Source organism: Eurosta solidaginis, chromosome 3, assembly GCF_040869045.1.
Source record: "Eurosta solidaginis isolate ZX-2024a chromosome 3, ASM4086904v1, whole genome shotgun sequence".
NCBI classification, from domain to species: Eukaryota; Metazoa; Arthropoda; class Insecta; order Diptera; family Tephritidae; genus Eurosta; species Eurosta solidaginis.
This window is the reverse complement of record NC_090321.1, coordinates 198,241,401-198,256,018: the sequence shown is the minus strand read 5'-3', so window position 1 is coordinate 198,256,018 and position 14,618 is coordinate 198,241,401. Positions and strand designations below refer to the sequence as shown.

General features: G+C 36.6%; 1 protein-coding gene across 13 annotated transcripts in view; it reads right to left on the bottom strand.

The window, feature by feature from the left end:
* Window positions 1–4,199: 4,199 nt before the first annotated feature.
* The window catches only part of LOC137244871 (putative sodium-coupled neutral amino acid transporter 10), a 121,213-nt gene continuing 110,794 nt past the window's right edge, over window positions 4,200–14,618 (bottom strand). For 11 of the 13 annotated variants that reach the window (XM_067774543.1, XM_067774544.1, XM_067774532.1 and 8 more), the window contains 5 exons: window positions 13,061–13,178; window positions 12,577–12,985; window positions 7,681–7,877; window positions 7,483–7,619; window positions 4,200–7,417 (listed from right to left, as the gene is read on the bottom strand). In XM_067774543.1, the coding sequence (XP_067630644.1) occupies window positions 5,558–7,417; window positions 7,483–7,619; window positions 7,681–7,877; window positions 12,577–12,985; window positions 13,061–13,178 (2,721 nt within the window). In that variant the 3' untranslated portion in view covers window positions 4,200–5,557. The remainder of the gene's footprint in view (window positions 7,418–7,482; window positions 7,620–7,680; window positions 7,878–12,576; window positions 12,986–13,060; window positions 13,179–14,618) is intronic. The other 2 variants (XM_067774541.1, XM_067774542.1) reach the window with 2 other exon arrangements.

Genomic DNA, 14,618 nt, shown 5'->3' with positions numbered 1-14,618 from the left:
ACGCCAGAACTTGGCGACAAAGTCTTTCTCCCACCACGAATCCGACGCCGAAACTGCGCTTATTCGTATGGCCCCTCCAATAGATGTCACAATTTTTGATCTTCTATCTTCCTTGCTTCGTTCAACGCAGAAAGTAATCGATACCAAAAAATATCGAATGAAAATACTCGATACCTACTCGTATCGTATTCCTAGGCCCGGTTTTTCAGTACGAGTTTAAACTACAGTTAAAGTTGACTATCACCTATCATGCATCTGCAGTAATAGCAGTTTCCTTATATTGAGATGTAACGCATGAACTTTGCCGGATGCAGATTAGGTACGTTCCGGTAACAAGCACCACTAAGGTACTAGCCCGACCATCTCGGGAACGATTTGATATGACCACATTAAACCTTTTAGGCCATAACGCCCTCCCACCCTCTAGTTCTATGAGGAACTTGGGGTCGCCAGAGCCTCGGCTGTTAAAGAAACATGGGTAATTATATACGGCAACATGACACTGCTAATACGCGTCCAAAAATATCGAGAGGTCAATACGCGTCGTTTGACACCTCTCTCGATATTTTTGGACGCGTATTAGTAGTGTCATGGTGTCGTATAGAATTACCGAAACATGATTCACCACAGGTAGGGTTTGGATTGGAGAAGTTATATATTGCGCTGGCAACTCCTTGAAGCAATTTTGTATTTTATTCGCCTTTTACGACAGGCATACATGCCCCGTAACCCCCGTAAACGCTCAAATCACCATTAACAAGAGGCCCTTTGTAATTTCAGCTATCCACTTCCGGCCATATTAAATGCATAATTTTAAGTGAGTACCTGCCAATCATGGTCTAACCTCAAAGGTGCTCAAAACCAAACGGATCTACCTATGTAAATCATCGGGCCAGCGAAGGCTTTACGCCATGTTAGCGCCGCAGTGCACAAAGTTGATATCACTACATTGTAAAGGGTTCATATATACAATCTACGATGGTTATGGACCACCGGTAACTAAATTCCTGTCGTTTAATGGATAAATACATCCTGTTCACCACTTTCCAACATTCAATAAAGCCGCAAATAAATTGTTCGATGCAATTTTTTCACCAATTGAATCTACGCAGGCTGTATTAATCCTGGTGGTAGAAAATCCGCATTATCACTGCCAACTTAAAGATTGAAGATACCGCCTTACCCTAGGTGACACATCAGCAAGAGAAATCTTTTTTGTTAACTTCAAGCTAGAAGAGACTACTATAACCATAATAGCCCCTCACTATAGGAAGCACCTTGTCGTTGGTGTGAGGGCTTAGCCGAACTCCATAGCGCCCGACTATGGGGCTGAGCGGTTTAAGACCTGCATCTACGCCGTTTCGCTTCATTGGAGGGCGGCGGGATGGGGGTGACCAAGAACTTCCAACTCCCTAATCCAAGGCATTTTGCGGACCATGCCTATTGGACGATTTGCAACCAGGCGATATATTCGGCTGTATTCGAAACGGAGCCTTCCTGATACCGGGACGCCTTGGGAAGTAATGATGGCCTCACCACAGCAAGGGGCGCTGTTGTGGCGGATGGTTTTTATCCCCATTTTAGACCGCTGAGCCCGCCTCGTGGGCAGGTGGTCGTACAACCAAGATGAACTCAAAAACTTAGAAAAAAAGTAAGGATGAGAAGGAAAAGGCGATGACGTCGCAAGCCGGGGAAGAGGAAATCGCTATCAGCGATAACCTAGGGTTCCTCATGGGTTCCTCATGGAACTAGGGGGTGTGCGGGATGCCCTAGAAGGATCAATGTGGTCACATTTAATCGTTCCCGAGATGGTCAGACTTGTACCTTAATGGTTCTTGTTAGAGGAACATACCGGGTCTAATCCGGCAAAGGAGTAGTTTCTTATCGACCAGTGTTTTTCTCGTGCTCGATAGACCTTTGGTGCCCGTAGTGGCGGTACAGAGTGAATGAGAAAGGAGCTTCCACTGCCCTCAGTGCTCTGCTAATGATGCATTTTTTGTTGAAAAGCTTTTCGAAGTAAGTCGTCGCGAGTCTCGTTGTTGGTGATAACATCGTATGTTATATAATGAGGAACTGGAGTGGAACGTGGTGCGCAGAAAGGAGGCAATCTCGGTTTACACCGTAGAGTTCAAGATGGACTACGGTGTGACTTTGGTACTTCTCTAAGCTTAAGGTCTCGATTTCAGTACGTCTTTCGAGCGGAATATTTTCCCTTTGCATCAACCAAGGCCGTCAGTAACTACAAGAGGAGCATTGATGGTCACAAGAAGGCAGACGCCATAGTCAGGGACGCTGAGGCGGACGAGATACATCATCTATTAATCAAAAGGAACATATTTACTAGATTCCAGAAGATTAGACTATAGGACAACCAGTCCGGTTTACTAAATAAAGAGAACCTGCTAAGTCAATGGAAGAAATCGTTAGAACTGCTACAACAGCTATATACTGAACTTGAAGAAGTCATTAGATACTCCGTTAAGAATGTCAGCAGATTCAACGGCGTTTCTTCCAGTGAGTAGTTTTTAAGCTTGGCGACCATATAGGGGACGTGTATCATGCAATCGGGTGGCCAATTCCTTTGTAAGTGGTAATGAGCGTTTCTTTGCCTTTTCCCCACGTACTGCCAGCAAGAGATTTGAGAATTTTATTACGGCTCTGGATTTTCGGTACAATTGTGGCTGCATGCTCACTAAAATGTAGATCTTGATCAAACATCACACCCAAGATTTTGGGGTGTAGGACAGTCGGTAGCTCTCAGAACCGCCAAGGGTTGTCTTCTTATATCCCCAGAACACCACCTACATAATGAGGCGAGAATACTCCCCATCAAGGAGAGAAATGAGATGCTAACCAAACAGTTGCTGTTGAATACCCAGAAACCTGGGCATCCCAACAGACATCTGATTGATGAGCCAACACCGCCCAGGGGCTTAAGGAGTCATCTCCTTAAGCATTGTGAGGAAATACGGCACCTAAGAACTCAGCCGTATGAAGCCAAAAAAGATAAGCAGGTCCTCAGTGAACTCCACAAACAGGCGTCGGACCTTTATGCCGGGAATTGCCCGGTGAATCCAGTACTCAAAGAACAATACCCAAAACTTGCAGAAGAGAAACGCACACTCCCCAGGGAAACGCGAGTCACTCTAGCTCAACTTCGATGTGGATACTGTAACAGGTTAAACTCTTACCTATCCAGAATCAACCCCGACATACAAAACATATTTCCTGCTTGTAACGTGTCCCCACATGACACCAACCATCTCTTTAATTGTATTGTGGAACCAACGCCTCTAACCCCCTCATAATGGTACACCCCTGTTCAAACAGCAAGTTTCCCTGGACTCCCGTTAGAGGATATTGAGAACAATTTGTGATCGGTCGCACCCATTGGATGGGGCGAAGCACTGCTACAACAACAACAACCATGGCGTTTCCAAATGGTCTTTGGTCGCTAAGAGATGGCGCAACGGGAGACCCCCGCTTAGAAGTTTAACCTCCAATTAGTGATGATAATGATGAGGCGGCAAAGCAAAGAAGCAAAGAAAGCATATCGTAAGAAGCAACTAAAATCCGCAGACCAGTAGTCTGGATTTGCCTTGTGTGCCCCAAACATAATATTGTGACGAATATTAGCAACGCTAAGGGATACTATCATCTCTAAGCCAATACTAAGCAGTGACTTGTATGCACATCAACAAGTCAATCATTATGTCTATACATATGTCCATACAAGCAGCGGAGAGCACAAACACATGCATATATCTGAGATACTCCCAAAAGTAGGCAATAATTTGTGAAAATATAACTCACATATACACCCGCATATAAGAAGCTATAAACGTAGTTATAGCTGGTAATTTTATGGCTGGTAACTAACTAGTAAATTCTAGAAATAGAAACGCCTAGAAATATGCCAACGAGGAAACCAAACAGTATAAAAGCAGCAACAGTTGAGGCACCGTCAGTCAGTTTGATTTAAGCAAGCTATCAGTTGCGAAGTATAAGTGCTATTTTCAAGTAGTCTAATAAAGACCATTTTGCATTATTCAATATTGGAGTTATTTATTCAACAGTTTAGTGATTCGAACGTTAGCAAAGATTTGGAATAAGAGGAATTTCAGTAAATTTGTTACAATATTAAATTACAAAATACACCAAGTTGGTAACACTTGAGTAAACACAAATACGAAAGTGTATAAATAAATAAATACTCTTTTTATTATGGTTTCTTTTTAACAGACGTCGAAACATGAATTATACACATATTTTCATTCACATATATACATATATGTACTTAAAAGTGTAATCATGTTAAAGGTAATAATTTATCATATATAGTACTTGTATGTATATAAGAGTCCACGCAAAAAACGTACGGTTCGGTAGGAATGGTTTTCGGCAGATTAATTCTGATTATATGTATACATGTATGTATATTAAATTTAACAGCTACTTCTTATAGATTATCCATAAAATAATCATAACGCTAATTTACAAGGTTATAAGAGGATTTCGTATATTATATGTATTTTTGTTTTACAACACATACATATATGTATAACCAAATAGTTCCAATCAGCCCAATTCTAAACAAAAATTCCGTGCGAGTTTTTTCCCTTTTCCCATTCCTCGTATTGTAAATAAAAATCCTTGCGAGTTTTTTCACTTCTCCCTTTCCTCCTATCCTGAACAATGTTCGAAAAAGCGGAAACCGGTTATGGGAGAAAAGTAGGTATTATGAATGTGAGTGAGAGGGAGATTCCTCTGCCATTACTTAGGAGTTTTTTCACTTGTTAAATTAAAGAGAATGCATCGAAATCGCTAAAGGAAATTCGTTCTTTTAAGAAAGAACACTTATTTGTCCAAATTTGTGCTAAAATATGTACATTTTACCACAATATTCTTTATTCTAAGTCGAAAAGTATATCATAAGCAACGGAAGAGCTCTTGGTAAATTTGATGCAGCCATCCAGAAATTGCGCAAGGATATTTTAAGAAGGTTTACATAGATTTTGGCATATGACAAAAGACGATTTCAACTCGACTTGGTCGCCAGAAAATTGCTCTGCTGAATGGAAGCAGGCAACTCCGGCGGATTTGTGTTATCCCGCTGTCTTCTTCTTCTTATGCTCCTCTGTTGATGTTGCTGTGGCACCAATTCATTACTAATTTCAGTGAATACTATATGAAATGCAATACTGTACATTGTTTATATTTTATTTCTTAATTTCAAACAAATTCGCAACAATAACTAAACTTTTCAATTTTCTGAACAAAATAAGAAATGTGTAACGAAATTTCAATTGACAAAACAGCTGACTTCGAAAATTCGAAGTTCCTATTCCCCAATTATTGTTCTCCCCAGGAGAAAAGAATTGGAGGAATTTTTCGGCGAGAATAAAAAAATCCGCGAGAACAAAATGACGAGGGAATATTTAGAATTGGGCTGAATAACTTTGCTGCAAACTTATGCCTTTTATTTTCATATCATTAGCAGAAGTAGCAGCTTAGTCAAATTTGAGGCCTTTATAGTTTATATTCTTTTTTCTTAATTTCAATTCTTCATATCGTTATCATCATTTACCGAACGCAATTCGCGCCCAATATTTTGTATCTTAAAATCAATTGAACTACTTAAACCACCATTTACTAAAAGTGCTTCAATAGTTGGTTCAGGTAAACAATTATTGTTATGCAATTTCGCATCTTTGCCGTCAAAGTTACTTTCGTTCAAATGTATTGCCGCACTGGAACGTTTTCGCCTTAAGTGTTGAACATTTTCTGCAACTTGTTTGCTATCGCTTTCAATATTGTTTATTGTTAAAGCTAAGGATGGAAATTCTTTATGTTTTAAAGCGCTCAAGTTTAGTATATCACGACGTATAGCTTCAACATTTTCTTTTTCTTTTTCAGTTGGCGTTGGCACAAGTTTTACCAGAGTAGAGTTTTCAGTATTTGAATTTTTTATTATTATGGTATCATTGGTATTAGATTGGGAAGTGTTTAGAGGCTTATAGACTCTGTCACGTGCATGAATATTCGTTTTTATATTTGAAACATTAAAGAGTACAGCCAAAGGTTGCGGTAACGGTTGTTCCAAATTACTACTGTAATTTTTCACTTGTTCAATAAGTTCGCCAGTTTTAGAGGAGAGTGGTTCATAAGCTTTTTGTTGTTGCATACGTTTATCAGCAGCATCATTTACAACTTGCTCTGAAAGAATATTCAGTAGTAATGGTCTTTCTTCTGTGCGCTTTTTCACATCAGTTGATTTTGACAGAATTTTGGGTACGTCACCCAGCACGCCACTTTCTTTTGGTATGTTTGCTTGCTCTTTGTTGTTGTTGATTCCTTTGCTTTGCTTCGGTACTAAAACCTCTGCTGATTCATCATGCTGTTTTACTTTTTTTTCGATTTGCTCTACTTTTTGTACAACCTCTTCTAACTTTTCAGCAACGAAATTTTCCGTTTCTTCTTTCTGTTTAGCCAGTTCATGTTTTAATTGATCAACAGTGCGTTCTAATAGCTCTTTTGTTTGTTTCAATTCTTTTTGTGTTTCTTTAAGCTCGACATCTTTTTTATTTTTTGTTAACTTTTGCATGTTTTTTAGTTCTTCATCTGCTATATCTTCATCTTTCTTTATAGCATCTTTATTTATTGTTTGTTGTTTCATATTTTGCTGCTCTAAATGATTGCTTTCTTGTTGTGGCGATAGCAGATTTGAAGGAGGATTCAACTGCAATGGTTTAATATCTAATTTCGGTGGATTTTCTAATTGATGTTGCTTGTTGGATTCTGTGTTATGTAAGCCTTTCAATTCATCCGCAGATTTGGGCGCAATTACTCTCAATATATCATCATCCTTTTTTGAAATAATATGCTGTTTTGATTTTACTTCTACATCTTGTTGTGAATTTAATTGCCCAGCAGTTGCGTCCTTAGCTTTTTCTGATGGCTCTTTCTTCTCATCCTTCTCTTGAGGCTCCATAACAATATTTCCTACATCTCTTTGTGGTTGAAAATATGCAGAATTTAATGGTATTTCAGTTACTTTTACAGCTGGCCTCACCAACATTGCATCATCAAACTCCTCTATAACGCGCAAATGCGCACCAGAATGCCGTTCATCGATTGCATTCAAATTGGCCACAGTACCTAAAATCATTAAACAAAAGCCACCAACGTAAATGAATTGTGCCAAAGCACGCTCGGTAGATTGTTTAGTAACAATTTTACGAAAACATAATGCTGGAAACATTATGCAAATGGCAACGCCAATAGTGGAACCAACTAAACCAATGATTAGCTCCACTGATGGTATTAAGAGCGCAATACCAAGTGAGCTACTGACAAGGCAGGTGGTGATTAATTTGAAACGCGTTTCTGGTATATATCCAGTGTTATCAGTGTGACCCTTTAAATTTATAAAGATTGCAGATTTAGAAATAGCTGCATTAATAAAATAGTAATTTGTTTTACCTTTCGATAAAGAAGCGAATATAAACTAACACGACATGGAAATATGACAAGCGGAAAACTGAATGCAACCGATAGCACAAATCCAATTTTAATAACATCACTGCCAAATGAGGGCGAGAAGTTCATTAGAATATTGCCTGGAACAAATTTGCATTAATAAAATTTAAGTGTTTATGAAAATAATAGTACATTTCTTACCTGAAAAACTCTGTGTGCAGAAAGCGACATAGCCAAAAAATCCCACAGCTATATACACGAAAGTACAAATCCACGTAGCGTTACGTACAATACCATTCAATTTCTCAATGCTCTGATTATTGATACTCTCGAACACCTCAAAAAGTTGCCTAATAAAGCCGAATGTTTTTTTTTTTATAGTTAACATATCCAATCTGCTAATATAGCTTGCAATTAATTCGGAAAGCTTAATGCTAATGGGATGACTGATAAAAGAAGTGATGAAAACGTGTGGGATATATGATGACTTTTTAGATATACGAAGATTGAGCTATGTGGGTGTTGCGAACTTATATCAAGTTTTTGTTATTTTATTAAACAATACGGTAAAGTGAAATTTTTGTCTGGATGTTGGACCAGACCAGACCGTAAGCAAAAAAGTAGTATTTTCGTTTTCGATGTTAGCCTTTTAAACATAGATATTGGCTTTCGAAGCTCAAGGAGTTGGACCAAAAACATTTTTTTTAAGGGATTGGGCTATAAGAAAAAAAGTATTTCATCCGTTTTTCAAAGTTAGTCTCTAAAACATAGATGTTGTCTTTCAAAGCTCGGAATTAGGCTCTTCTAAAGTTTTTTTGTTTCAATTTATAGTCGTATGTAAAACAAGAAGGAAGGCTATGTTCGGGTGTAACCGAACATTACATACTCAGCTGAGAGCTTTGGGGACAAAATAAGGGAAAATCGCCATGTAGGAAAATGAACCTAAGGTAACCCTCCAATGTATTTGTATGACATCTGTATCAAATGGAAGGTATTAAAGAGTATTTTAAAATGGAGTGAGCCATTGTTCTATAGGTCTCGCCTTTTCGAGATATCGCCATAAAGGTGGACCAGGGGTGACTCTAGAATGTGTTCTTACAATATGGGTATCAAATTTTTATTTTTTTTTTTCTTTATTCATTGGATATACGTATACCATAATACATATGCATTCTCAAAAAAATTAAATTTTTGTGTGAGAATTTAGCTCAGATAATTAACAATTTCTACGCATACCGTCATGCAGTTGCTATTCAATTATATGTAGAGAAAAAATAAAAATAAAAGATATTTAGTGGTATATAAAAATGCAACAAATTGATAAATACAGTAGAGTTAGTATAAAATATAAGGTTTTAGTTTTTTTTAATGTTTGATTAAAAGATAAAAGAGAAAGAAAGGATTTTTCAGCACAGTTAATTAAATGCATTGTAATATGAATATTGGTCGATACTGAAATCGTGTCTTTGAAGTAACAACAGAATCACTTCACGTTTAAAAGTGATAATGTTGTGAGATGTTTTAACATACTCTGGTAGTTTGTTGAACAGTTTCACACCATAATTGCGTAATGAATTTGCACTTTTTCCTGTTCGAAAGAACGTGGTTCTGATACTCGTTACCTGACGCAGACTATATACTCAACGATCTATTGTATTGAGCTTAAGGTTATGCTTTATAAGATTATTTTTGTTCTTGAAAACCACTAATAGTGTTTGCAGAATACATCTTTGTTTAATATCAAGCCTATTTTCATACAGACTTGTAGTGGAAGTTCATATTGGAAGCGAGAGAATATTCTTTATTACTTTATTTTGCAAACGCTGAAGTTCATTTATTTTTAATTAAAGGTATTAATGAGGGTTTTAAAAGGGAGTGGCCCTTTGTTGTATATGTGAAGGCTTTTTCGAGATATTGACCAAAATGTGGATCAGGGTGACCCAGAACATCATCTGTCGGGTACCGTTAATTTATTTATATATGCAATACCACGAACAGTATTCCGGCCATGATTCCAAGGGCTTTTGATTTCGCCTTGCAGAACTTTTTCATTTTCTTCTACTTAATATGGTAGGTGTCACACCCATTTTACAAAGTTTTTTCTAAAGTTATATTTTGCGTAAAAAAACCAATCCAATCACCATTTTTCATCCCTTTTTTCGTATTTGGTATAGAATTATGGCATTTTTTTCATTTTTCGATATTTTCGACATCGAAAAAGTGGGCGTGGTCATAGTCGGATTTCGCCCATTTTTATTACCAAGATAAAGTGAGTTCAGATAAGTGCGTGAACTGAGTTTAGTAAAGATATATCGATTTTTGTTCAAGTTATCGTGTTAACGGCCGAGAGGAAGGACAGACCGTCGACTGTGTATAAAAGCTGGGCGTGTCTTCAACCGATTTCGACCATTTTCACAGAAAACGGTTATCGTCATAGAAGCTATGCCCAAATTTCGTAAGGATTGGTAAATTTTTGTTCGACTTATGGCATTAAAAGTATTCTAGACAAATTAAATGAAAAAGGGCGAAGCCACGCCCATTTTGAAATTTTCTTTTATTTTTGTATTTTGTTGAACGTTACTGGAATTGAATGTTGACATAATTTACTTATATACTGTAAAGATATTCAATTTTTTGTTAAATTTTTTTTTTTAAGTGGGCGTCTTCGTTATCCGATTTTGCTAATTCTTATTTGGCGCCCATATAGCAATAGGAGTAACGTCCCTGCCAAATTTCATCATGATATCTTCAAAGACTGCACAATTGCAGCTTGCAAAACTTTTAAATTACCTTCCTTTAAATATGGGCGGTGCCATTGTCCAAAATTTTACAAATTTTCTATTCTGCGTCATAGGGTCAACCCACCTACCAAGTTTCATCGCTTTATCCGTCTTTGGTAATGACTTATCGCACTTTTTCGGTTTTTCGAAATTTTCGATAGCGAAAAAGTGGCCGTGGTTATAGTCCGATTTCATTCATCTGAGATGAGTGCCCAGGAACCTACATACCAAATTTCATCAAGATACCTCAAAATTTCACCAAGTTATCGTGTTCACGGACAGACAGACAGACGGACGGATGGACATGGCTAAATGGAAGTCTATATCTATCTCGATTAGTTTATGCCGTTACGGGGTACCGTTATGCGAACAAAAGTAATATACTGTGTGAGCTCTGCTCAGCTGAGTATAAAAATAGAAAAGTAGATACATATGTAGGTGTGGTCTGCTTCCTTGTCTTATTTATTTAAAGTGGTCTAAAGATAGATCTTCGAAATAATCAGAAATAAAAAAGTTGGCGAACTTAGTAATGTGACACATGTATCCCCTTAAAAAAAATATGGCACAATTCAAATAAGGAAAGAGAGCAAATAACGCAGACACATTTCCTTTATTTTTATTTAAAAACCACAAATAAAAGAAATACATTAGGAAGAATCCAGTTACGAACCACGAGTGCTAATCTCAAAAAACAGGTAAAGAACTTTTTTTTGCATATGGAACTGCCTCTTCAAAAAAACTGCCTTGATCTAATACTCAGCCGAGTGTTGCACAGTGTTGCTATCGAAAATTCTATATTTGTATGTTTTCTAAGGCCCGGTTTATCAGTAGTTGGTTAAGCCAAGCTTAAACTAAGCTTGCTTACACTCTAGTCAAATTTAAACTCCAGTTAAGGTACTGAGCAGTTTTTCAGTCACAGTTTAAGGCCGCCTTTGGGTATGCTGTTTTGTGCGGCAACATTAGCCATCATCCGGTGGCAAAGATCCTGATCCAGATAAATAATTTTTTATGTAAATGCAACAACAACGATTTAAGCCAGATAAATCCAGATAGAAGTCTGGTTCAATTTTTGAGCCAGATAATTTGTTAATTACTTGTCTTTAGTTTGGCAACGCTGCCTTTAATAAACCTACTTTTTCAAAAATAGATGTCGCTGCTTAGCCTTTCGCCGTATGAGTTAAACGAAAAAGAGCGGCGACATCTGCCTATCACATTTCACGTGTGCGAAAATATCACGAGCTCTGCTTCTCAAATCTCTCAATGATCCAGAGCATTCCCGTGAGAATTGAGCATGATCCGGAGCTGTAAAACTCACTGGATGACGGCTATTGGTTTTTTATTTTCTAGATAATTAGTAGATACGGCAACAGCTGGATTTTGTTTACCCAACAAACATGGAAAAAATTCTCCGGCGAAATATATATCTAGTTCCGGAAGTGATATCCAACATCATTATTTAATTATTCTTAAATCAGATAGTTCTCTAGTTGATATTCTACTTCATTCCCCAATAACTATCTAACCTTTGAGAAATTTTGTAAAATGTGTAGTTCTCGAATGTCCAATGCGAAACCTTCCTTAAGACGTCATTCTTAAATTATTTTCCGACCTTTGAGAAGTTTTGAGAAATTTAAAGTTCTCAAATGAATATTCAACACATTTCTCCAGTTGATATCCTACATTGGATATCGAGTTGTGGTGGAGTTAAAAACAAAATCCCCAATCAGGTACCACCAAAACCAACAGCTGTTTATTGTGTGAAATAAACACCTGGTTGATAGCAGTAATGAAGCGTAATTAATCAAAAATAAATTATATTATTGTATTTTATTTTCGTGAAAATACTGTGGTCTGGAATCTTTCATTGAGTCCAGTTAGAGCACCACAAGTTGGTAATTACATTTTTTCAACTTAAATAATGGCATTTTTTGTTTTATAAAAAATTCCCTTTTGCTGAGTAGGCCATGCTTCTCGAGCTCAGCCACTGTTTCGAAACAACTCTTGAGATTTTAGAAGTATGCCTATTTATCAACATGAGAACTAATGCTAACTAACTAATGCTTGTTGGGTATATTCGACGCCATTAAATAACTGATAGGTTAACTAGAGTTTAACCCAGCCAGATCGGTCGCTTAAGCTTAGCTGAAACTTCAATTAAAGTAGACTGGAAAACTGCAGAATAAGTTTAAGCGTAGTTTAACTGACACACTGAGTTGAACTTGTACTGAAAAACCGGGCCTAAGTATATTAATAATGCAATAATGAGAAATCATTTTATGAAAACTGTTACAATTTAAATAAATAAAATAGTACTCACATTTGACACGACAACGCCATACTAAAGATTGGTAGACATTGTAAAATACCTGCTGGACGCCAATATTCTACCTTATCCACCCAATCATGCTCCACAATATGCTGCTCTGATTCTAAGACAATCTTTAAAACCAAGCAAACATAAAATCCAATTGATGCAGCGCATACTGTTTGAAGGCTATCGACATTTTTCAGCATAGCCAATGGTAATATACAAAAAATTGTTATACCAATCATCACCCAAGTGCGTAAATGTGGAAAATCCGCAATATTAAGTGAGAACATTTTTGAAGCAATTTGGGGTCCTAAATCACCCATTACAACAAAATATGTTATGGATGTACCAAAGAGATAGCCAATAATGCATAATTCGACTAGCAATTTTCCTGAAGCGCCAAATGCATGAAAACCTGTTGAATTTGAAATGTAACGGTAAAGCTAAATTAAACATTTTTATAAGTAAATTTTGCTTGTTATTAATTTACCCAACATCTCGAAACTTTTTCGCCGTGTCAGCAATGACGATTTTATGAGATAATGACAACATATTCGTGTTATCCAATTACTGATGATGAGCAAAAGTACTGAGAGTATAATACCGCACTAGAGTAAAGAAAAAAGTTCTTTGTTAAATATTGACACTACAAATTATCTAAATGGGTTCAATATAACCATAAATACTGTTCCCAAATAGTTCGGAAAACGATTTCGAAATTATCCCTAAACAATCGCAAAATGATAATAACAATAATCTCGAAGTGATTCCGAAATGTTCCTGAAAGAGTCTCGAAAATATCACGACTTTTTCCCAAATAATCTCGCTGTGATACTTAGAACTTAGCCAAAATGGTATCTAATTGATCCACAAAGCAATGCCAAAGCTACTTAAAAACTGCAGATGGCCCCGAAGTGATATCGAAACTGCCACGAAATCGTTTTGAAAAACTACCGAACTAGGTCCAAAATAGTACCGAGCGCAATACCGAAATCTTAGGAAAAAGAAAACACAAATAATCTTGAAATGTCCGAAAAAAATTTCGAAAAAGTGACAGATTTTCGTGATATATTCCGAAGGTCATCAATAAAACCATGTTGAAATACATAGTTCCAAAATCATCCCGAGCATAATTCCAAAATAGCCGGCATAAAAATTTCGCGAATGATCCCGGAAAGATTCCGTATTGATCAGCACATGCCCCGAATTGATATCGGAACAGCACCAAATTGTCTTGAAATGACCGAAAACCTTTTAAAAATTTTGCCGAGAACAATACCAAACCTGTTTCGAAATTGTCTCGGAAACAATGTCGTATTGATAGGAAAACAATCCAAACAGTCTTGAAATGTCCAAATTTCGAAAAAGTGTCAAATTATCCTGAAATAGGCCCGAGTGGTCCTAAAAATCGTCTTGCAAAAATAATTTACTTATTTACAAATAGTTTCAAAATATTACCGAAACAGACCTCTAATGGTTAGCGCTTTTAGGTCAAGGTGAAAGCAGTTTCGACAAAAATGGTACATTATAATTAGCTATAGATGCATCAAATGTTGCTTTTGGAGCAGTTTTACAACAAACTAGCAATAATATATTAGAACCATTAGCTTATTTTTCAAGAAAACTAGCTCCAACAGAAATAAATTATTCAACATTTAATCGTAAACTTTTGGCAATCTATAATTCGGTTAAGCATTTTAAACATTTTCTTGAAGGTAGAACTTTTATAATTTATACTGATCACAAACCTTTAACTCATGTTCTAAATTCTAAAGTGGATAGATCTCCTCGTCAACTACGTCATCTTGATTATATTGCTCAATTTACAAATGATATACAATACATACGCAGAAAAGACAACATAGTTGCCTATACACTTTCCCGTATTCCAGAAATTAATTCAATTTCTACACAAGATATCGATTTACAGACTTTACATAAAGAACAACTAACTGACGATAATTTACAAGATCTCATTTCTAATTCAAATTCTAAAAATAATTTAAAAGAAATTAACATTCCAATTATTAATTTAAACATTTGGTGTG